This window comes from Archocentrus centrarchus, chromosome 9 (genome assembly GCF_007364275.1).
Source record: "Archocentrus centrarchus isolate MPI-CPG fArcCen1 chromosome 9, fArcCen1, whole genome shotgun sequence".
In the NCBI taxonomy this organism is placed as follows: domain Eukaryota; kingdom Metazoa; phylum Chordata; class Actinopteri; order Cichliformes; family Cichlidae; genus Archocentrus; species Archocentrus centrarchus.
In genome coordinates, this window is record NC_044354.1 from 6,164,182 (window position 1) to 6,185,669 (window position 21,488).

At 40.2% G+C, this 21,488-nt stretch overlaps 4 protein-coding genes across 7 annotated transcripts; 3 read left to right on the forward strand and 1 right to left on the reverse strand.

The window, feature by feature from the left end:
* Nucleotides 1-516: 516 nt before the first annotated feature.
* polb (polymerase (DNA directed), beta) lies at nucleotides 517-6,156 on the forward strand. The gene is made up of 14 exons (XM_030737441.1): nucleotides 517-734; nucleotides 1,065-1,122; nucleotides 2,228-2,294; nucleotides 2,917-2,991; nucleotides 3,119-3,177; nucleotides 3,322-3,371; nucleotides 3,519-3,570; nucleotides 3,833-3,887; nucleotides 3,976-4,048; nucleotides 4,132-4,202; nucleotides 4,289-4,375; nucleotides 4,519-4,586; nucleotides 4,821-4,960; nucleotides 5,094-6,156. Exons 1-14 carry the CDS (start codon nucleotides 674-676, stop codon nucleotides 5,186-5,188), a joined length of 1,011 nt encoding a protein of 336 aa, XP_030593301.1. The 5' UTR covers nucleotides 517-673; the 3' UTR covers nucleotides 5,189-6,156.
* A 596-nt stretch (nucleotides 6,157-6,752) lies between these two features.
* dynll1 (dynein, light chain, LC8-type 1) lies at nucleotides 6,753-9,271 on the forward strand. Of its 2 annotated transcripts, none has more exons than XM_030737868.1 (3): nucleotides 6,753-6,905; nucleotides 7,664-7,802; nucleotides 8,484-9,271. In XM_030737868.1, exons 2-3 carry the CDS (start codon nucleotides 7,671-7,673, stop codon nucleotides 8,619-8,621), a joined length of 270 nt encoding a protein of 89 aa, XP_030593728.1. In that variant the 5' UTR covers nucleotides 6,753-6,905; nucleotides 7,664-7,670; the 3' UTR covers nucleotides 8,622-9,271. The 2 variants fall into 2 exon arrangements, with proteins under 2 accessions (XP_030593728.1, XP_030593729.1); XM_030737869.1 differs by having other exon boundaries at nucleotides 6,775-6,901.
* Nucleotides 9,272-12,725: 3,454 nt separating this feature from the next.
* On the reverse strand, nucleotides 12,726-15,980 carry rpl6 (ribosomal protein L6). Its single transcript, XM_030737334.1, has 6 exons — nucleotides 15,807-15,980; nucleotides 15,595-15,693; nucleotides 14,577-14,720; nucleotides 13,311-13,359; nucleotides 13,010-13,194; nucleotides 12,726-12,909 (listed from the first exon to the last, which is right to left on the reverse strand). Exons 1-6 carry the CDS (start codon nucleotides 15,957-15,959, stop codon nucleotides 12,757-12,759), a joined length of 783 nt encoding a protein of 260 aa, XP_030593194.1. The 5' UTR covers nucleotides 15,960-15,980; the 3' UTR covers nucleotides 12,726-12,756.
* Nucleotides 15,981-17,897: 1,917 nt separating this feature from the next.
* LOC115786093 (uncharacterized) lies at nucleotides 17,898-21,042 on the forward strand. 3 transcript variants are annotated; one of them, XR_004020398.1, is made up of 3 exons: nucleotides 17,898-18,178; nucleotides 19,024-19,393; nucleotides 19,950-21,042. XR_004020398.1 is itself a non-coding variant. In XM_030738125.1 (3 exons), exons 1-3 carry the CDS (start codon nucleotides 18,695-18,697, stop codon nucleotides 20,074-20,076), a joined length of 681 nt encoding a protein of 226 aa, XP_030593985.1. In that variant the 5' UTR covers nucleotides 18,679-18,694; the 3' UTR covers nucleotides 20,077-21,042. The 3 variants fall into 3 exon arrangements, 2 of the variants coding, with proteins under 2 accessions (XP_030593985.1, XP_030593986.1); XM_030738125.1 differs by lacking the exon at nucleotides 17,898-18,178 and adding an exon at nucleotides 18,679-18,878; XM_030738126.1 differs by lacking the exons at nucleotides 17,898-18,178; nucleotides 19,950-21,042 and adding exons at nucleotides 18,679-18,878; nucleotides 19,476-19,888.
* The last annotated feature ends 446 nt before the right edge of the window (nucleotides 21,043-21,488 follow it).

The window sequence follows — 21,488 nt, forward strand, 5'->3', positions numbered from 1 at the left end:
CAGTTTTCAAAGTGAAGTTCAAAGCTGCAATAATGTCCAAGATAAGTCTCGGTATCACACATTGCACTTGAATTTTTCTGCAATACTTTATAACAAACACATACAAAAATTGAAGTAACTGTGTGAATAAGTTTAAAGTACAGAAAAGAGAAGAAAAAAGTGCTGGGGAATATATGACAGAAAAATTACATAAAATACGGAGAGTGAGAGAAAGAAAATAAAAAATCATTTGTTTAAGGGATTGTGTAAGAAATCCTTCTACATTTAACCTAAGCAAAAATAAATGAAATTGAAATTAATAAAACATCCATTACAGGAGGAAATAATTTGACATTAGTCTGTAATGTTAAATGTTGTTTGGGTCTCTTTGGCTCCTATCTTTCAGCCTAGTAAGTGAATATGTATAGTAGTTATGTCATAATTAATATAAATGTAAAATAGCGAAGTTTGGTTTTCGATTGGTCCGTTTCTTGTTGTGTAGCTAAAGGTGACGTTTTACGCACGCTCCGGCTCCGCCCCCTCTACGTTTTCGGTCATTGTTTGGCATAAGGAGAAACGACCCTAGCCTCAGCTAACGTGCTAGCTGAAGGCTAGCTGGAAATTAAAAGAGGTTCAGACTCTCATGCGCCCATATATCTTTCCAACGTTTATTTGAGAGACTGTCAGATTCACAATGAGCAAGAGGAAAGCGCCACAGGAGTCCCTAAATGAGGGAATAACAGACTTTCTCATCGGTACGTGAAGAGACGGCTGAGCTCAGCTAACTGTAGCTAGTATGAAAGTTGGGTTCTGTTTTAAATTAAAAAAAAAAAAAAAACCGTGCTAGTAAAATAACTTAGCACGAGTAACACGTATGGAAATATCCTAAGTATACAGTACAGTTGTTGCATCTAGTAATCTGGGTTACTTATGCGTGTGATTTGGTTCCTTGGTTATCTGTTGTCATTTAAATACCTTCTACCTTCAGCTGAATTAGCAGCTGATTTAGTAGCTGGAATAAACTAGCTAGACTATGAGGAAAACGTGAAATATTGCAATATCCTAACACTGCCTCTTGTTTCCAGAGTTGGCCAACTACGAGAAAAATGTCAACAGAGCAATACACAAATACAATGCATACAGGTAAGCTCGTAATGATGTGAAAACGTGTCACAACCACCACCAGTCTTCTGCAAAAAAAAAACCCCAAAAACAAAACAAAACATGAATTTCAGGTTTATTAGGTCCACTCAGCCATAAATTATGGTGTTAATGCAAAACCCCCATTTTGAAAGTTACTGATGTTAAATTTCATTGTGTTACATGGAATACACCATTTACATCAATAAGGATAGACCTATATTAGAAGAAACACTATTGAATTAGGATGTATTTCAAACCCTTTCGGTTAAGTACTTTCTTTTGTAAAGCTAAAAGCTCTACATTATTAGAGAGCACTCCCAATGATCAGATGAGCTGAGATGAGCAGCATTTGGCAGGTGAGAAGGAAGAATTCCTTTTTGACAGCAAAAGACCTCCAGCAGAACCAGGTTTACGGCAGGATGCCCATCTGCAGTGATCAGTTTACAACAATACAATTACATGCAATAGTGGTATATAAACACAAAGTATTAAAAGAGGTTCATTGATTCACAGGAAGCCCTTGAGCAGCATGAGTCTCCAGCAACATGACTAAGAAATAGCTCAGACTTACCTGATCCAGCCTTAGCTTTATCAAAAAGGTAGGTTTTAAGTATAGCGGGTGACTGTCTCCTCAGTCCAAACTGGGAGCTGGTTCCACTGGAGAGGGGGCTGATGGCTGAAGGCTCTGCCATCAATTCTACTTAACCATAGGACCATAAGTAAGCCTGCATCTGAGAGTGAAGTATCTTGTTGACATAACAGGATGTGTCCCTTTCATTCAAGATCTAAACGGGTTATAAATTTGATGTTGTATTTAGCCGGGATCCAATTAGGATAAGCTGTAATAGGAGAAGTACGATCTCTTTTTCTAGTCCACGAGAAAGTATCCAGTGCATCATATCATATAAAATTCCTGGATATATGATTAGGGTGTTCCTGTGGACTTGGTGTACATGATAAGCTGAGTAGAATAATACACTGATGATTAATTCTTAAAAAAAACAAAAAACAAAAAAACTTAAAAAGTGGCTGAATTCAATCTTTTTTTGAGACCATGTTTTTTTTTTTTTAATGATTTATATGGTCCCTTGTTCTTTGTGGTTAGGAAAGCAGCATCTACCATTTCTAAGTACCCTCACAAGATCAAAAGTGGAGAAGAGGCCAAGAAACTGGTATGTATAATGTTTGTGTTTCGATGCTGCCTTTGTAAATACTCTCAGTTTTGAATACATTGGCCCCAGTCCTTAATGAGATTTTATGCAGCACCTCAGATCTGACACACCATAATTAGGACTGCAATCAGTACTACCTTTGTGAAGGTTATAATGGTCGCCAGCTTTAGTTGAAGTTCTGGTGGTGATGTGAGGCACCACATGTACATAGATACATTTATCAGACTGCCAATCAAGCCTGGCAAGCTGAGTAAAGAATGACCATGATTGTTCTCATAGACTAGTAAATAAAAAAATAGATGAAACAAAGATCATGTGGTTTCTTAACGAAGGAACTGGCATATTTCTCTTTTCACATTGTGGTCGTATAAGCGTTTACTTTCATTTTGTCCTTGTGCTTTAAAATCTGTGACTTTCACTGACACGGTGACATTCTTAAACCTGGCAGCACCGCCATCATTATTTGTCTGGCCTAACATTAATGTGCTTGTGCTGCTGTTTGTGTGATGCCCTCTGTTGTAGCCGGAAAATGTTTGTCAACAGCTTCTCTGCACATCTTACGTAATCACTGCAGATCACACTGCTGAGCAGCACTCTCATGATTGTTGTCACATTTCAACAGGATGGTGTTGGAGCTAAAATCGCAGAAAAGATTGATGAGTTTCTGCAAACTGGCAAACTCAGGAAACTGGAAAAGGTGAGTCTAAGGGTGTGAACAGACAACTGATGTCACACTGTGTAAGAAATTGTTAAATAGTTATTTTTTATGTATATGTACTGAGTTCTTACACATAATGGTGCGCTACATTTATATTCTCCAACAGATCCGAAATGATGACACTAGCTCTTCTATCAATTTCCTCACCAGAGTTACTGGAATTGGGTATGTTGTTTGTGTTTCCAGTCTATACTTATGGTAAAAATTAAATATGCATATTCAGAGTTTAAGGCAGCAAGACAAGTAAAAATGTACAGCATCTTACTTACTTTTTATTGTAATATTGTTTGTGCTGTCTGTTAACTTCAGACCGGCTGCTGCCAGGAAGTTTGTTGAAGAAGGGGTGAAGACTTTAGAAGGTTTGTTTAGCATTTAACTTTAATTTGATTTCATTTTTGCCCACAGGACTTTTAATTTTTATTTTGTGTCCATTTTTTATTAAATAAATGTGCACAGTGTAGCTTTAGATTAAATTCTAATGAGAAGGGTTCTTCATTGTTTTTTAGATTTGAAAAAGGTCGAGCACAAGCTAAACCATCATCAACAGATTGGACTGAAGTAAGTCTGGCAGTTGCTTTAGGTTTGTAATGATGGGTCACCTCTCATCCAAGAGGCTTCTTCAGTTCTAAAAGAACTGATGGAGAGTCCCAGGTATTGGGTAAGTCAGGAAACCTCTTCACCCTTCACAAACCAAAAGAAATTCGATTGCCTTCTTTTCAGGCACTCGAGATCTCCAAAGGTTTTTTTGTATTTTAAATATCTAATGTTGCAAATATTAAGGTTGTTTTGTTTTTGTTTGTTTTTTTTTTGCTACCTTTAGGTACTTTGAAGAATTTGAGAAAAGGATTCCAAGAGCTGAAATGGAAAAGATGGAGGTGATCAAGCATCTTTATATTTCTGATATTTCTGGTGTATTTTTTCATACTGACTTCAATTACACTGTGATTTTGTGTTTTTACATAGACTCTTATTATTGGAGAGTTGAAGAAAATTGATCCAGAATACATTGGAACAATCTGTGGAAGCTACAGGAGAGGTACTCTTATCAAGTTACTTGTCCGTAGGTTATAGGTTGCAATAGCACTTCAGCCTGTATTTACTCCTGTTCATAACTTCCAGGTGCTGCATCAAGTGGTGATATTGATATTTTGCTGACCCACCCAAACTACACCTCTGAGACTGAGAAGCAGGTAAGATTTTAATGCTCATCCTAATTGCAGGTTGTTGCTGTGATTTGTCTTTTTACAGTTCATTTTGTTCTGTTTCACTTTTCCAGCCAAAGCTCCTCCATGCCGTGGTTGATCATTTGGAATCCATCGGGTTTGTGACCGACACACTGTCCAAAGGAGACACCAAGTTCATGGTGAGGCCTCTTGTTTATTTTCTGTCTTATTGAAGGAGGTACGAGTTTGATGTACTGATTTGTAATGAAGTTAGAATTGTAACTACGCCCAATCGCTGTAGCACATGACTGTGGTCGTGATGTTCTGCATCTTGTTTTTCAAGGGAGTCTGCCAGCTGCAGCAGAATGATGAGGATGAGGAGGAATATCTTCACAGGCGTATTGATATTAGGTGCCCTTCTTAAAATTGCTCTCAGCATTTACATTTAAGACAGCTTTATGGGACTTATTGTGTTGCTTCAGGAGTCTTTGTCAGGATAAAGGCTGTTTTGGGTCATTTTGTTTATTTATCGGATTCATTTGTGAGCCTGGAATTAAAAAATTGCCTGTATTGCCTGTCAAATACCAACATTCCCAGTTATTCAGCACAGATGCTAAAGAGGCAACCTTGTTTTTGTATTCAAAGGTTAATTCCCAAAGACCAATACTACTGTGGAGTTCTGTATTTCACTGGGAGTGACATCTTCAATAAAAATATGAGGACTCATGCACTGGAGAAGGGCTTCACTCTCAATGAGTACACCATACGACCACTGGGAGTTACTGGTGAGTGTTAGATAAATCGTGAACTTGCTGAACTCTTTTCCAGCTCTGCACAACATATAACACCCATCACTAACCAGTGATTCATACTATGAGCTTTTAACATGAGCTGTTTTCCTTTGTGGATCTGTTGTAGGTGTGGCAGGGGAGCCTCTGTTGGTGGATAGTGAGAGAGACATCTTTGATTACATCCAGTACAAATACAGAGAGCCGAAGGACCGCAGCGAGTGACGCAAAGGACACCTTTCAGATACATCTGGATTTAAAGCTACAGCTCTCCAACTAAAAAAAAAAAAAAAATTGAAATGTTTCCTGGTGTGTTAGTCTCTTCACTGCTCAGCCATGACTTTAAAAGAAAACAATGTGTAACCATTTTCATTAGTATTTGTTTTTGATTTTTTTTTTTTTTTTAAATCTGATCTTCCCCTAAACATGCCAAAGCTATGGAAGAGAAAATAACCCAAGGTTTAATCCTTCACATTCAGGCTTTTGCCTCAGTTTTTAAACAGGTTTGTAAAATCATGCTCAGTAGTATTTTTTTACTTCTTTTGTACATTTAATTTTTGATAAGCCAGAAAGGATAATAGCCTACAATGAGCAATATTTTGGACTGGCTTCCATTACATTTGTCACAAAAGATGAGGACTGCTATCATCAGGGTATTCTCCTCAACAGTGGTGCTCTTAAACACTTTGTTTTAGTTGTGCAAAGGTTTTTAAATTATAGGGATTATTTTTTTTATACTCGTGTTATTCTTTGGGCAGACTAATTATTTGGAAATTACAATGAAGCATGTAAGCTTTAGGATTCATGAGCCAAGTTCCTAGTTATTTACAAACACACCTGGTTTGGGACAGAATTGGTGTTAAATTCTTCAGACAAATGAGAGTTTTCCTCCATTGCTGGATGACTGTACTGACAGAATTGATGAATTTCTTTTATGTGATTGTGTGAAATACATGTAGTGAAAGGTCATCGCATTGTATCTTCAGTGCTTTTAAAGGAGGTTTTTGGAAAGGGATGGACAAAAGGTGCAAAACTTGAATTTTTGGATTAGTAGTTAACTTCGTTTTTGTGTGTTGATGCAAATATGTCAGCAAATATTTAAGAAAAGAAAAACATCTGTGAGGTTGTTGATGCCCAGCTGTTCATTTTAAGTATGTATAAGTGAAATAAATGCAAAAAAAGATACAAAGATATTTGTATTTGATGTTGTATCTTTTTTTTATTTATAAGAGTATTTGAAATCTATTCTATAAATCACCAGGCAATGGTTCTTATTATAAGGCTTGGGATGTAGGCTGAAAGCCATGCTGTTTTTCAAGCAATTACAATTACATTTACATCAATTAATTCAATTACATTTGCCCCAAACTTTAATGTTTATTCATGCTCCTTTTTTTTAACTGTGCACACCAATTTTTTTTTTTAGGTTTGAAGTTATGAAATTGATGAAAACAGCACCTAAATATGAGTAAATCATTTCTAGGTTTTTTTTTTCATGCTACTCATCATGCCTTTGGCATTATTTCAAATACAATACAGCTTTTCCATGTTTTTTTATTTCTTATTCAACTGTTTAAAAAGTTTATTAAAGGACACATTTTTTTAAAGTTCACTGGATGATTAATTTAAAAAAAAAGGTAAATTAATTTATCCTTAAGTCCTGCCGTTGCCGTTATTTACAACGGTTGCCCCGGCAACGGCAGTAACCGCAAGGCATGATGGGTTGAAATAAAATGCTAGCAGAAACACCAGCAAGATAGGCCCAAGTCAGCCAATGATGGCGCTCTGTGCGTTGATATCAGCCAATTGGAACACGTCGAGGCAGCAGTCTCTTACCGCTACACACCCACATTACTTTTGTGTCAACCACTTCGCGGGAGTTGTCACTTCAGGAGCGGTCGTCTCTTTTAAACTAGACAAACAGTATACGGGAGACTAGTAGGTAAATTAAAAATTTCGCATGCAGAAAACTGTTTTTAATTCGTGTTCATGTAAATGTTACTAAAACTGTGGCATTTGTGTGGAACGTCAGGTGATGTTTTTTTTTTTTTTCTTTTTCAGCATGAATGACCAGCTAGTTACGGTGCTTTAGCTAATCAACACATCATCATCGCTTGTGCATGTGGTCATGTGTGTGCTTGGAGACCAGTCTCCTAGTGACACCTTACTTCAGATTAAGCCCTAATTTTGCCAAACGTTACGTTTTAACTGAGGCTGTGGGTGTTTTTATTTTAACTTGCGCCCTGAAGCAGACGTAATGACAAGCGTCCTTTCTCGCTGCTTTCTAACGTGTGGCAGTTGCAGCAGTGTGGTTTGATTGTGCACCCTGATTTCACAGGCTTGTTGCTGAAATCTCGGAAAATGTGAGGCTATATAATCGCAAATGCCCTGCGTATCCATAGAAACTACGCAGAGCGCGCGTCCAGCGAGCCTGCAGCTGATTGAAGTTGTTATGCAACACTTGTAGAAAAAGCTAGTTCAAATATTATGTATCAGGTATTATGTAATACTGGCGTCGTCACTAAAATAGGCGTTTTCCCCCCCTCTTACTCAGGCTTTATAGTCTTGAAGCAGTTAAAAGCTTGAGTCAGTCGATGATGAGGACTCTTAGGATGCTCAGGCTCTCCAGTCAGCAGCATTGTGTGCGTGCCAGTGTGCCCGTGAGGATGATGAATTCACCGCTGTGTTTTGGTTTCCCAGGGCAACCATGTCTGACAGAAAGGCAGTGATCAAAAATGCCGACATGTCGGAGGACATGCAGCAGGACGCCGTGGAGTGTGCCACTCAGGCCCTGGAGAAGTACAACATCGAGAAAGACATCGCTGCTTATATTAAAAAGGTAAAAAAAAAATAATAATTACAATACCACAAAGTAGGCTGTGTTTAAGCATACAGACAAAATGTAGCAGCTATTTTTGCACTCAACCATCCTGTGCATCATCGCAAGTTACACACCCTGCCTGGTATTCACAATTGTTTCCTTTCTTCCTGAGGAAACCTATTCCTCTTGGACTTCAGAAGCCACATGGCCACATTTTTTAGCTCTTTGGTGTAGGGAGAGACACACCTATGTCCACGAGGAACTGAAGTTCAGTGAATTTTTGTAGCTGTGTCTGTATATGTTCATATTTGAACAAATATTTTACTCTGAAGTTAACTGAATGGTGGGGGGGGTGTGAGTGCTGTCAAAAATAATTTGGCTAACAGACCACCCTGCGTATTTCTCTGAATTCAGCACCTTCAGTTATTGGTGCTCAGTAATGCAGAAAAACCTTTAATTAAATTTCTTAATGATATTGAATGATTTGAAAATATGTATTATGCATCAATCAGGTAATTAAAAGTTCATTTTCACTACAGTCTTGAGTGCAAGAAATCAAGTTCTTTTAAAAGAAAAACAAAACTAAAACCCAAAACGAATCGCTTTCCTTTTATGCTTGACCATACCTTGTATAGAACACTTAAGCAGTGTCTTAACCTCTGAACGTTTTTTTGTTTTGTTTTTTTCTGTTCCATCCAGGAATTCGACAAGAAGTATAACCCAACCTGGCACTGCATCGTTGGGAGGAACTTTGGCAGCTACGTGACTCATGAGACCAAGCATTTCATTTACTTCTACTTGGGTCAGGTGGCCATTCTGCTGTTTAAGTCTGGCTGAGAGGGGAGGGAAAGTGTTTTCCCAACACCAGCTGACCACATACAATACGGACTGACTCCACAAAAGGCACTTATCATTCCTTGGCAAGGGGCCGCTGCCTTTTTCTGTGCTGCTTTCTACTTTTGTTTTTGAGGATATTAAAAAAAAAAAAAAAACTAAAACGTGACCATGTTAAAGAGATGAAACACTTGTATTTATTTTTGTCTTGTTACATTAGACGTCATTTTTTTAATTAAAAGTGTAGCTGTTAAGCTGTTTGGGTCCAATGCCTGCTGTGGTCTTTTTGCTGCACCATTTCATTTCAGTTTGCAATTCCATGTGACCTGTTACAACCTCTGTGTGTGTAGGTTAATATGACAGTGAAACTAACCAGTTTTTAGAGTGGTTAATATGAATATCTTAAGCCACATCTATTGTTAACCCCACCATCTTTGATGACATCAACAAGGTGATTTGTGCAGCTCCTGATCTCCAGAATAGTGTCTTAGGGCTACATTTGTGAAGGTCATGTACAGGATGAGTTTATTCCAATCTGTGCTTCCTCGGGTCCTTGTAATGGCTCTCACCAACATGAAAGCCCATCCGTTGTCTTCTGCTTATCCGGGACCCCATCATGAAAGCATCTTTGTTTATTAAATTCACCACACTGAGGATTCTGGAGTTTTTAGGTGAGGAAAAGCAGGGGTCTTACCAAATGGAGCTATATTAAAAATAAGTCTGATGTATCTGAATTCATCTTTGTGCTTGTCCTGCTAGACTTCAGTGCAGCACTCGTTACCACTGAACACTATTTTACTACAAAGATTAGAATACACTGTTGGTATTAAAGGAACTGTGCTACAGTGGTTTGACTCATGTCTGATAGATTCCAACTTGTCCATGTAAATGGGGAGTCCTCTTCACATACTAAAGTGATTTACGGTGTTCCACAGGGTTCTTTGCTGTAACCAATACTTTTTAAATTATGCATGCCTCTCTTAGGTAATACTAGAAAATATTGCATACATTTTCATTGCTATGCAGATTATACCCAGCTTTATCTATCCATGAAGCCAGATGACACACCAGTTAAACTGCAGGAATGTCTTAAAGACATAAAGATCTGGATGACCTATTTTTCTACTGAATTCTCATAAAACTGAAGTTATTGTATTTGGTCCTACAAACCTTGGTGTCTAACCAGATACTTTGGATGGCATTACCTTGGCCTCCAGTAACAAGGTAATGCTTTGATTGTGTGTAGGTTATGTTGGTCATTTTTGACCAGGATTTGTCCTTCAATGCACATGAAATATGCAGACTGCTTTCTTCCATTTGTGCAATATTTCTAACATCCTGTCTCAGCGTGATGCTGAAAAACTAGCTGATGCATTTATTACTTCTAGGCTGGACTATTATAATTTATTATTATCAGGTTGTCCTAAAAGCTGCCTGAAAAGAATTCAGCTGATCCAGAGCAAGAGTGCGAACTAGAACAAAAAAGCTATTTTCTTCCATATTAGCTTCTCTTCATTGACTCCCTGTTAAATTCAGAATTGAATTTAAAATCTTTCTCTGCTCATACAAAATCTTGAATAATCAGGTCCCATACTGTCTTAAAGACCGCATAGTACCACATCACCCCAATAGAGCACTTCACACTCATGACTGCTGGCTTACTTGTGGTTCGTAGAGTATCAAGCAGAATGGGAGGCAGAGCCTTCAGCTTTCAGGACCCTGTTCTGTGGAACCAGCTCACAATTTGGATTTGGAAGACAAACACCCTCTCTACTTTTAACATTAGGCTTAAGACTTTACCTTTTGATAAATCTTATAGTTAGGGCTGGATCAGGTGATCCTGAACCCTCCCATAGTTATGCTGCAACGGGCCTAGGCTGCTGGGGACTTTACGTAATGCACTGAGTGTTTTTTCTTCACTCATCACTTTTCACTCCCTGTGTGTTTATACTACACTGCTGTATTTAATCATTAGCAATTATCAAACTCTGGCTATCTCTCCCGTAGTTTGCCTTATGGTGTGTCTCCCTCTGCGCTCTTCTCTCTCCCCTCACCTCTAACCAGTTGCGGTGGATGGCTGCCCCTCCCTGAGCCTGGTTCTGCCTGTCTGGTTTCTTCCTGTTAAAACTGAGTTTTTTCACTTTCCATCGTTGCCAAGCACTTGCTTATAGGGGTTATCTAATTGGTGGTGTTTTCTCTGTGTTATTGTAGGGTTTTTACCTTACAATATAAACCACCTTAAGGCTACTGTTGTTGTGAACTGCCAGTACCCATCCATCCATTTTCTTCCGTTTATCCAATTCAGGGTGGCCCACCTGTCATAGCAGAAGAGGCGAGGTATACTGTGGACAGGTTGCCAATCTGTTGCTGACCTAACACACAGAGACAACCATTCACACCTAAGGTCAATTTAAAAACATCAATTAACCTAATCTCATGCTTCTTTGGGACTGTGGGAGGAAGCCGGAGTACCCACAGACACTGGGAGAACATACAAACTTCACACAGAAAAGCCACAGACTGGACTCAAACCCAGGACTTTCTTGCTGTGAGGTCACAGTTCTAACTGCTCCCCCATTGTGATGCCTTGAATTTGCACTACATAAATAAAATTGAACTGAATCTTAAGAATGACACGATGAAATCAAAGAGTTTTCAGCGTTTGCTCCTCGTTTCTGAACATCTTTGCTATTACACTGAAATGTGCCCACAGCAATCAGCTGCCAGGGAGTTTCTCCCCATGAGATGCTATGAAACCATTTGTGGACAACTGGCTGTTCCCTTTAGAGGTCAGCACAGCAAATCAGTCCCCTCTACCTCACCCCATCCCTTGGATATACAGGTCCCATCAACCTCTTTGGTCTTACTCTCCTCCCCTGACCTGGTAGCTCAATCTTCCAGCAACACCCCCCTCCCCTCCCAATTTCTTTTCTGCACATATCAACAGAGCTGAAGGTGGTAGAGTTTAAAATTTTCACTGGGAGCGAGCAGGATCAGAAATGAGTATATCAGAGGGACAGATCAGGTTGAGGAGTTTGGAGACAAAGTTAGAGGCAAGGATGAGACGGTTTGACCATATGCAGGGTGGATATATTGGGCAAAGGGTGTTGAAGTTGGAACTGCCAGGCAGGAGGAAAAGAGGAAGACCACAGAGAAGATTCATTGATGCAATGAAGGAGGACATGCAGAGGGCTCATATGATAGAAAAGGATGTTAGGGGATTTAAAAAGAAAAAAGAAAAAGATGGAAAGAGATGATACACTGTGGCAACCCCCAAAAGGTGAAGTCAAGACAACTTCTCCAAAACATCTCCATCCAGCCTGAGCTGTCCCTAATCCTGTCCATCAACTCCCTCTCCTGTTTTCTTTGTTCAGCGCTTGCTGTTTTTCAAAGTGCTTTATAAATAAAATTGGCTTGGCTTTTCAGGGTCTCATAACCACAACATACAAAATGCTCTGCTCTTATGTCACAAAACAGTCCCAACACTTCTCCACCCTGCCCACACCTTCCATTTCTTTGGATAGTTGACCCCATGGTGGCTCCTCAAGCTGTACAGTGATCTCTCATCTATCGCAGGGGTTACGTTCCAGAGACCCCCCGCGATAGATGAAAATCCACAAAGTAGCAGTTATATTTTATTTATATATATTTTAAGGCTTTATAAACCCTTCCCACACTCATATAAACCTTTCCCACTCTTACAACTTGAATGATGATGATGAATTATGTAGCTGTGCAGTACTGATGGCGATGAAGGTGGTGCGGTATATTCACCCTCGGCCATAACTTCCATTTCCACTATTGGTGTAGGCATAACTGATCTCTTCGTCCGAGTGATGAACATAGTTATGTGTTACAGAAATACCTATATACCACAAAATCCCGCAATATAGTGAAAACTTCACGGAACAGAATTAGTAAGTTTTTTTTTTTTTTTTTAAATCCGCAATACAGCGAACCCGCAATAAGTGAGCCGCGATATAACGACGGACGACTGTACATGTTAATAAAGCTCTTACAACATTACAGCGTGGTGCTGAATTGGCCAGGTTGATTATCAAGGAGCGTGTGCACAGAATCAAAGTAAAAACCAGACAAGACACAGGATCAGGCGGTCGGACTCTTTATTACAACACGTTTAGAAAACCAGCTTGTGTGGATAGACGCCATTAGACAGGAAGAAGGAAGAGCGCAGGTACCCTTGCAGCTGAGGTACTTTCTTGATGCGTTTCAGCAGTTGAGCATCAACAACCTTCTGGTCCTCCTTCCTCTGCTCTGTCAGCTGGAATTTCTGTACGTTGGGGAAAAACAAAAAAACAGTAAGTCAGCTGTCTTTAATCTGTAAGGTCATCAAATACAGTGAAAGTGCATTGTAAGAAAATATACATTACCTCTTTTTCTGTATCAAAGATCTCTCCCTCCTGGTGACGGGGCTTCCTCAGCTTCTTCTTCTTGAAGTAGGCATCGTTGAGGGTTTTGGGGATCTTCAGACCAGCGATGTCAACTTTGGTGTTTGTGGCAATCACAAACTTCTGGTGAGCCCTGCGCAGGGGGACTCTGTTCAGGGCAAGAGGGCCTAAATGAAGAGAACAAAGATCAGAACAGTTTAAAAGATGCTCAACATCCTTCTTGTGGGTTTAACTTATTACAGATTCTACGGCCACGTGCATAAATGTGGAGTAATGACATTACCGGTGACAAGCAGGAGACCGCTGGAGAGCTGCTTCAAGAACACCACACGCTGAAAGAACAAAAACAAGTGTCAGTTAAGCATTTTGCATACAACTATTAAAATTGCTGTCTCACTGCTTCATATATTTTGTGTCGCCATACATAATCCCTTTTAACATTTTAACTAAGGTAGTGGGTAGACCAGTTTAATAACCTCAGTAGGCTCTAATGCCAAGCTATTAAGACAGGAGAAAACTCTATTTGACGTGCTCTCCTAATTTTAATGAGGGGCCTCTCTGCCTGTCAGTTCCACAGCTGAAGCATTATTTAGGTCAGCCGCAGTTTGAAGTGTGTGGGCACGCTTGCTGCCGTAACTCGCCCATGCAGGATTTGCGAGTAGGAGGAAGGGACAATGTCTGTGGTAGTGAGGGTGTGATTATGGTGATGTGCCCAGCATGCTTGTTAAATAACCTTCAGCAGGTTTATTTCCAAGGAAAATTGACTCTAATGCCATGTATTCTGTGTCTATTCAAAAAAACATGGGCAAAAGAACTGTCAGTATGCTGCAGATGTAAATTTCTTTCTAATGACGATTCATGTTGATTAATCGAGGCAGAAAATAATGCTAGGGTCACAATGTGTCACTAACAAACAAGGCTGACATATGCCCCACCTTGGGTTCCTGTATCAAAATCCATTTACTATCTTTTATACTTGACATGAACTTGACAGCTGAACCATTAAACTGTAAAGCAGCATTGATAATACTATGAATATTCCTCTATAATGACCTAAACTTTGAATCAAAGCAATTTTTGTTGATACAACCCAAAAATATGAAAACAAGAACACCACCAGATTTACATATCATCAGGTAATGGCCTTTGGGGCATGACTACAGAAATACATCTCTTTGGTTTTGAGTGACATTTCTGTCCAGTTGGAAAAACAAAAATGTCCATTATGAGTCAGTACGTGAGACCAACATGAACAAAATTCATGACTATTTAGATAAAACCTTGTGAGCCCAGCAACTTTACACCATATGGCAGTCAGAGAGCTGTTTTGGTCCTAAAGCAAACAGATCCTTTCCCTTATGACACCCACAGTGGATCCAAGACATTACAGATGAACCAGTGATAGGGAAGCGACAGCATTCATCTGAATTTTGACATCTACCTGTACCATCTCTTTCAAAGGTATAAAGTCAGTGTGTGATTCTGTAATAGCTTCTGCTAGTCAGTGAGTCAATTTTACTCATTACTCATTGCCAAATACTGTCCTCACCTTTCCGCGGTGGCGCCCAGTGAGCAGAATGAGGACAGTTCCTGGTGTGATGGAGGCACGCAGGTTCCTCTTGTGCTGGGAGAAGGGCTTGATCCCATGGCTCTTCAGTTTACGGGGAACGTCCTCTGTGGGGTAGTAGCGGGGCTGCCGGAGGAGAAGACAAACCTTTAGATCCATGTTACCCATACAAAAAAGTTAACAAATGTTATCCTTGTAAGGGTGCACCTATAATAAAATCCTAGGTCAGTATCAGGTTTCAAAAGAAGAACTTGGCTGAAATTGGCCTTAGCATTGATACACTATATGGCCAGGCCTACCTACACATTATCGTTCACACACACACTTCTGTGTTGAATCTACACCATAGGCAAGTATCCGCGAACCTCTATGAACCCTTACAAGACTTAGCCTACACTGTAACCTGACGTCCACCTCCCTGGAAATGCAACTACATGTCACATCAATGCAGACTGCAACTATTGAAGGCTATGCAAGTGTTGGCTACTTGTGCAGTTTACTTCATAGGCTCTACAAATACTCAACACAGAAGTCTACAGGAGCATCTTGGAAATTCATGCAACGAAGCTCCTAGTGCAGATTTGTTTGCCGATGCTCTGCAGTTCCTGAGTCAGCGGAGTGCTGTAGACTTTTACACATTAAAAGTCGCCAGCACACAGCAACCCTACACTCTAAATTCACATGATCTGCCACTTGGTGGCTGAATTGCTGTGGTTCCTAAACTTTGCAATAATACCATTTAGAGTTGATCTTGGAATACCTAGTAGGGATGAAATTTCACAAAGCAACTTATTACAATGACATCTTATTACAGTCCCACGCTCAAATTAAGAACTGCGGCCACACAATCTACGAGCTGTTGATTTTTGACATTTATTATTGGGTTGTTTTCGACCAAGCAGCTTCTCCCAATCTGATGTGGATGTGCACGGATTACAGCGTAATTTAACTTCACAAAACAAATCCCAACTGTAAGAACAGTAATATACACATTACTCACCATCTTTCGCAGCTTGACAACACGAGTGCCTCCGTTTTTGTCTCCTCCAACAGTCTTGACGACGGTGGCCTTGGGCCGAGCCTTAATCTTCTTCTCCACCTGAAGCAGAACAAATTGTCATCAAACCAAGTGGAAGAGAAAACGTGGGATCCATTTTTGGTATCGTTGATCAATATTTAACACTTCATGCAGTGTCACAGGTCTGCCCTCACCTTTGTCTCAGTGGTCTTGATCTTCCTCTTGTACATGGCCCTGCGGGAGTACATAGCAGAGCGGGAGTAGCGGCCGATGCCCCGGGCCAGAACCGGGTTCCGGCTCCCGTGCTTCTTCTTCTTGGCAGCCTTGTCCTTGTCTCCCTCTGCCATCTGACACAAAGCAAAAGGAAGGTAGATATTTGTTAAGAGTTTCAGAGGAGCAATGCTTTACAGTATCAGAGCAATATTAGAGAATTACACCTCAAGGTTTATGAATTTTAATTACTACTCCAGCACTGGTTATTAGCAGCAGGACTCTGACACCAACTACTGCAAATCACCACTATTTCAAGACTTCAACCTTTAAGCTGATAATGTAGTGTTACTACCCTACTCACACGATGTACTAACAAGCAGCAGAAAATGCTAGGAAACTATAAAATTCAGTGAAACTAACTTAGCTGGTTACTACCAAAGAAACATCAGATGCAGGAGCATGACATGCTAGCTAGCGATTAGCAAATTAGTACAACTTTGCGTGCTAACCAGCCTCTTGTCTTCTTAATTTGAGAGTTCCATGTTTTAACAGGAAACCCAAACACTTTGAAGGCGAATTATACGAATAAAAAACTCAGAGATCTGGCGAAGGACGACACGTTTCTACTAGCGGCTCCGCTAACGTTACAGATAGCACGGAGGCTAGCCGGGGGCCTAAACCTACACATTGAAACATCTATGGTAACGTGACAGATAAATCATGGCAATAATGGTGTCTAACGCATCGTCTAAACATATAGATTTGTCTGATAATACTTGGAAAGAGTATTTTTTATTCCGTAACACGGATGAAAGCAGATTTTTGCTCCTACAGGAACACGAAAGCAAGGGTGTCTTACCTTTGCTATGAAAAAAAGACCGACATCCGGGCATGTGACGTATATAAGGACGCTGGGTTATGGCGTTGACGTAATTACGTTGAGTTTACAGGGTGTGATGGTACTTGTAGTACAAATAATACCTTTCTGTTTTCTATGTTGCTTTTTTAATTTTTTTGTCATGTTTCTATAATTCACATGTATTTTTTTTACATGTACCGTCTATTCTGTCCACCTGATAAATGTATATATTCATAATATTCAAGTGTGTTGTATTCAAAGAAGAAACAAATGTCTCACTGTAAATATCAGCTTGTAAATTGTTTGTAATGCTCCAGATTATTCCCTTTCTTAACTAAAAATAAATAAATAAAAATGATTTTAGTTTGATTATCTATTAAAAAATATATATAAATAAAGACCAGTAACCAAATAATGAGGCAGAGAAAACAAAAAGGGCCACACAGTCCAAACAAAAACAAGAAAGAAACAAAAGTCGGCAGCACCAGACTGGAAAAACAGTCCAAATGCAAACATGGGGACGAGGCAAAACAGTTCAGGGGGTCTGCCAAGAAACCCACCCGTGGTTTGGCAGGGGGCCGACCGCGCTCCCAGTGGCGGCGGCGGCATGGCGTTGCGTGGCGTGGCAGGGGGCCAACTGCACTCCCGGTGGCAGCGGCGTCGTGGCGTTATGTAGCAGGGGGCGGGGGTGGATGGAGACTCGGGCTGCTGCAGCAGAGCAGGGCACACAGCAGTGGCGGCTGGCCAGTAGGGGGCGCTTGGGCGCCGCCCCCTTTAAATTGTTTAGATAATAAATGATTTCTGAACTGCAAAATACTTAGAAATGTATTTATTCATACTGTGTGTCCAATAGACATGTTAGAATTTATTAAAATAGTAAATACATAATTCTATTTAATTGCTCACATTGTGCACACTTCCTATCCTATGTGCAGGGCGCCGTTCTAATGAGAGTGTATGTAGGCGCATCAACTTTTGGCAAGCAGGTGATCTGAGGCTGACTTTTAATTGGTTATTTAAGGTTTTCCACAGGGCGCAGCGCTCTGCGTCCCGGACACACCCATTCTGTTGTGTCATTACTGGTAGAGTGTCAGTACTGGCTAATTTTTTTTAAAACATTGTGTGATTGGACAATCCCCGATTCGACTCATTAGCGCAGCTGCAGTTCGTTAGGTTGATTCACGTTTACGTTTGCAAAGTGGAGTAGTTTCAAAATGAGAGAAAATTCTGTTTTGTCTTTACAAAAAAATGCTTTTACAAAGCGTTCACTTGAAGAAAAAAAACAGGATAAAGGAGCTTGGACCGGACCGTCCCAATTTACAAATTCAGCAGCAGGCAAGTGATCGTGGACGATCCTACACGCGGGCTTTTTCCAGCTCTTCTTATGACAAGCGGAGTTGGCTAGCTGGATGTGATGTAAGCAATGCCTTTTACTGCTTTCCGTGTTTGCTATTTCAAAGTTCTGGCACGGAGGCAATGTGGACAACAACTGGGGTAAGAGACTTAAAACATCTTTCAGAAAAATGCAAACGGCACGAAAACAGCCGCAGCCACCTAGACAATGCAATGAAGCTAAGTTTTTGGGGGAAACTTAGCATTGCTCAACAGCTAGATGAAGGCTACAGGATTGCTGTTAGAAGGCACAATGAAGAGGTGACAAAAAATCGGCACATCCTTTCTAGAATAATAGACCGTGTTAAGTTTTGTGGAGCCTTTGAGCTGGCCTTGCGTGGTCATGACGAAAGTAAGAGCTCTGAAAATCCCGGGATCTTTCGTGGGTTGGTTGATTTTGTTGCTTCTCTTGATGGAGTACTAAAAGAGCACCTTGAGAATGCTACTGTGTTTAAGGGAACTTCGAAAACTGTGCAGAATGAGCTACTGGACTGTATGTTTTCTGTTCTGAAGGAGCATATAATCAAAGAAGCACAGAGCAGTGATTTTCTTTCAATCCAGGCAGACGAGACTGTGGATGTTGCTACGCAGTGCCAGCTTGTGCTTGTACTACGCTATATGGATGCCAAAAACACTGTGCAGGAAAGGTTTTTTGAGTTTATCCCTCTGCAGTCGGCTACAGCTGATTCCATTGCTACAGCCCTAAAAGAACATCTTGCAACTATTCTTCCTGAGGATCAAAAGGCTAAGCTAATCTGTCAGGCATATGATGGAGCCAGCGTGATGCGAGGTGCCACTGCAGGTGTTCAGAAGAAGATACAAGATGTGTACCCAAATGCCCACTACATCCACTGCTATGCTCATCAGCTCAATCTAATAATGCAACAGGCTACTTCTCACATAACCAAAGTTAGAATTTTTTTTTCTAACCTTAGTGGATTTTCCAGCTTTTTTTCCAGATCATCCAAGCGCACAAGCGTTCTTGATAAAGTTGTGGCCCACAGACTACCAGCATCCAGCAATGTCAGATGGAACTTTCACAGCCGTGCCATCAATACTGTGTTTGAGCACAGAGAGGACCTCATCCGCTGTTTCCAAAGCATACAAGACTGGTGAGTTTGACCCCATTACCGTCAGAGAGGCTGGAGCATTTGCCATGCTACTGGAGGATCAGGATTTTAAGTTCTTTCTGCAACTTTTCCACCATATCATGCCTCATGTGGACCTTCTCTATGCCAAACTCCAGAAGAAGGTCATAGATTCAGTCTGTATCCAGGAGAGCATCCAACAGTTCCAGCAGGACATTCAAAAGATCAGGTAATTGTTTAAATAGCTGATTTTTCTTTTTCTTCTTCTTCTTCTTCATTATTATAATATTGTAAGTATTTCTCTTTGGCAGAAATTCTCTCCACTCCATGGTTGGACAAAGCAGTGTAGGTAGTAGTCAGCCAGTGAAGAAGCGTCGGAAAATCACTGTTACACTGGTTTATAGTAGTGTTATTTAATATATTAGGAAGATGTGCGTTGTAGTTAGAAATACCTTTAGTTGTGTCTATGCTGTGTAGGTATGTTGATGTAATGTTTGTCAGCAAGATATTTTATTATTTAAGTTGTACTGAAGTTTATGGGTAATGGGGAATAAAACATTTGGTTACTGAATTTTGTATAATCTTGTCCCACAAAAATGCTGTAACACATTTCATAACACAGCCTTAAAAAATGGCAGCAAATGTTATTAAAATCAGTAAGTTTATAAATAAAATGTGTTCCTTCTTTCTATGACTTAATAGAAAGGACAAAATAACATTTCATATTTAGAATGAAAAATGTGATTCTAAAATCATAATCTTCATGTTTGTCCTTCTCTCTTAAGGTCTGTGATATCATACTGGGACACACCAGGGAGCGCTTTTCTTTCACAAACCACCTTGTTAGTGCCACACTCCTGCAGGGGGACAGATTTGAACAATACAACACAGCATTTCCTGAAGATGCACTGAGCAACACCTTAAAAGCCTATCCAGTGCTCAATCGAGGTAAGCTGAAGACAGAGCTTACTCTCATCTACAGCAAGGAAGAGTTCAAAGCCTGTTGTGGTGCTGTGGGCCTACTCCAGCTGTTTATGGAAAACCATCTAGAAGAAGTCTTTTCAGAAACTGTCACGCTCTTGAAGATCCTCATCACCACACCCATGACCACAGCAGAAGCTGAAAGGTGCTTTTTAACTCTGAAAAGAATCAAGACTTTTCTGAGAAACTCAATGACTCAGGACAGGCTGAATGCATTGGCCATGTTGTCAATGGAGAAAAGACTAGTCACAGAGATGAGTGACTTTAACAAGAATGTAATTGAGAAATTTGCAGGGCAGAAGGAAAGGAGGGCAAAATTCATGTTCATATAGTGCTATTTTTTAAGATTTGTTTTGTTTGTTTTTCATTTGTTTGTTTGTGTGCGCCCCCCTCAGTTTTTTTAGCACCAGCTGCCACTGGCACACAGCTATCTCCCTGGACAGCTGGGGCTGCTTTGCAGATTGCTTGGGTGAGTGTGGTAGAGATGGCGTGGATGGTGACTGGGGCTCTGGCTGGGGAACTAGGGGAAACGATTGATGCAGCTGACACTGGGGGCTCTGACGTGAGAGGCCTGCCTGACTGTGGCTCCAGAGAGTTTTCTCTTTGCGGTCCTGTGAAAAAGTAAGTACACCCCATGATTCAGCAGCTAACAGAACCCCCTTTAGTGGCAATAACTTTAACAGATTTTTTCTGCATGACTCTCACATCATTGTGGAGAAATTTTGGCCCTCTCCTCTTTAAAATGTTGCATCAACTCACTGAATCAGGTTGAGATCTGGACTTTGACTGGGCCATTGTAACACCTTCATTACCTCACCCGCTGACTGACAGGTGGAGGGAGGTTATGTTTTCACCCGTTTGTTTGTCTGTCTGTCAGCAATATAACTCAAAAGGTTTTGAACCAAAATTGATGAAACTTTGTGGAAATATTCCTCAGGGGCCCAGAACTTTTTTTTTTTTTTTTTTTTTTTTCCAGGGTGAAAGATCAAGGTCACCAAAAATATTTAAAAATGTAACAATTTGGTTTGGTATTTTAAAGGGTACATAAACTGAATAAAATATATCCAAACTATATAAAAATACAATTTCATGTTTTACAGTTTTTAAAAGCCAATAAAATACATTTTTAGTTTTTGTGATCCAGTAATTTATGGAGTATGACAGCATTGGGTGGTATCTATTGCAGTATAATGTGTGCACATTGAAAATTTGGGGCGAGTGAGGTACAGGCTCTACTGAGTGTCCTTTTAGTTTTTTCCTTTTTTGTCATTCGGTTGTAAATTGTTGTGTTGCATAACCCAACTTGGGCCAAGCTGTAGCTGTCAGACTGATGGCGTCACATT

Bases quoted from the DNA above. Each gene is read 5' to 3' on its own strand.
- rpl6 (XM_030737334.1), bottom strand. From the start codon at position 15,959: ATGGCAGAGGGAGACAAGGACAAGGCTGCCAAGAAGAAGAAGCACGGG. The intron at 13,195-13,310 runs GTAATGTCATTA...CTCTTCATTTAG, and splicing joins CGGTCTCCTGCTTGTCACCG to GCCCTCTTGCCCTGAACAGA. The intron at 12,910-13,009 runs GTAATGTATATT...CCCAACGTACAG, and splicing joins TCTTTGATACAGAAAAAGAG to AAATTCCAGCTGACAGAGCA.
- LOC115786093 (XM_030738125.1), top strand. From the start codon at position 18,695: ATGGATGCCAAAAACACTGTGCAGGAAAGGTTTTTTGAGTTTATCCCT. The intron at 18,879-19,023 runs GTGTTCAGAAGA...TGGATTTTCCAG, and splicing joins GATGCGAGGTGCCACTGCAG to CTTTTTTTCCAGATCATCCA. The intron at 19,394-19,949 runs GTAATTGTTTAA...TTCTCTCTTAAG, and splicing joins CAGGACATTCAAAAGATCAG to GTCTGTGATATCATACTGGG.
- dynll1 (XM_030737868.1), top strand. From the start codon at position 7,671: ATGTCTGACAGAAAGGCAGTGATCAAAAATGCCGACATGTCGGAGGAC. The intron at 7,803-8,483 runs GTAAAAAAAAAA...TGTTCCATCCAG, and splicing joins TCGCTGCTTATATTAAAAAG to GAATTCGACAAGAAGTATAA.
- polb (XM_030737441.1), top strand. From the start codon at position 674: ATGAGCAAGAGGAAAGCGCCACAGGAGTCCCTAAATGAGGGAATAACA. The intron at 2,295-2,916 runs GTATGTATAATG...ACATTTCAACAG, and splicing joins GAGAAGAGGCCAAGAAACTG to GATGGTGTTGGAGCTAAAAT. The intron at 3,372-3,518 runs GTTTGTTTAGCA...ATTGTTTTTTAG, and splicing joins AGGGGTGAAGACTTTAGAAG to ATTTGAAAAAGGTCGAGCAC.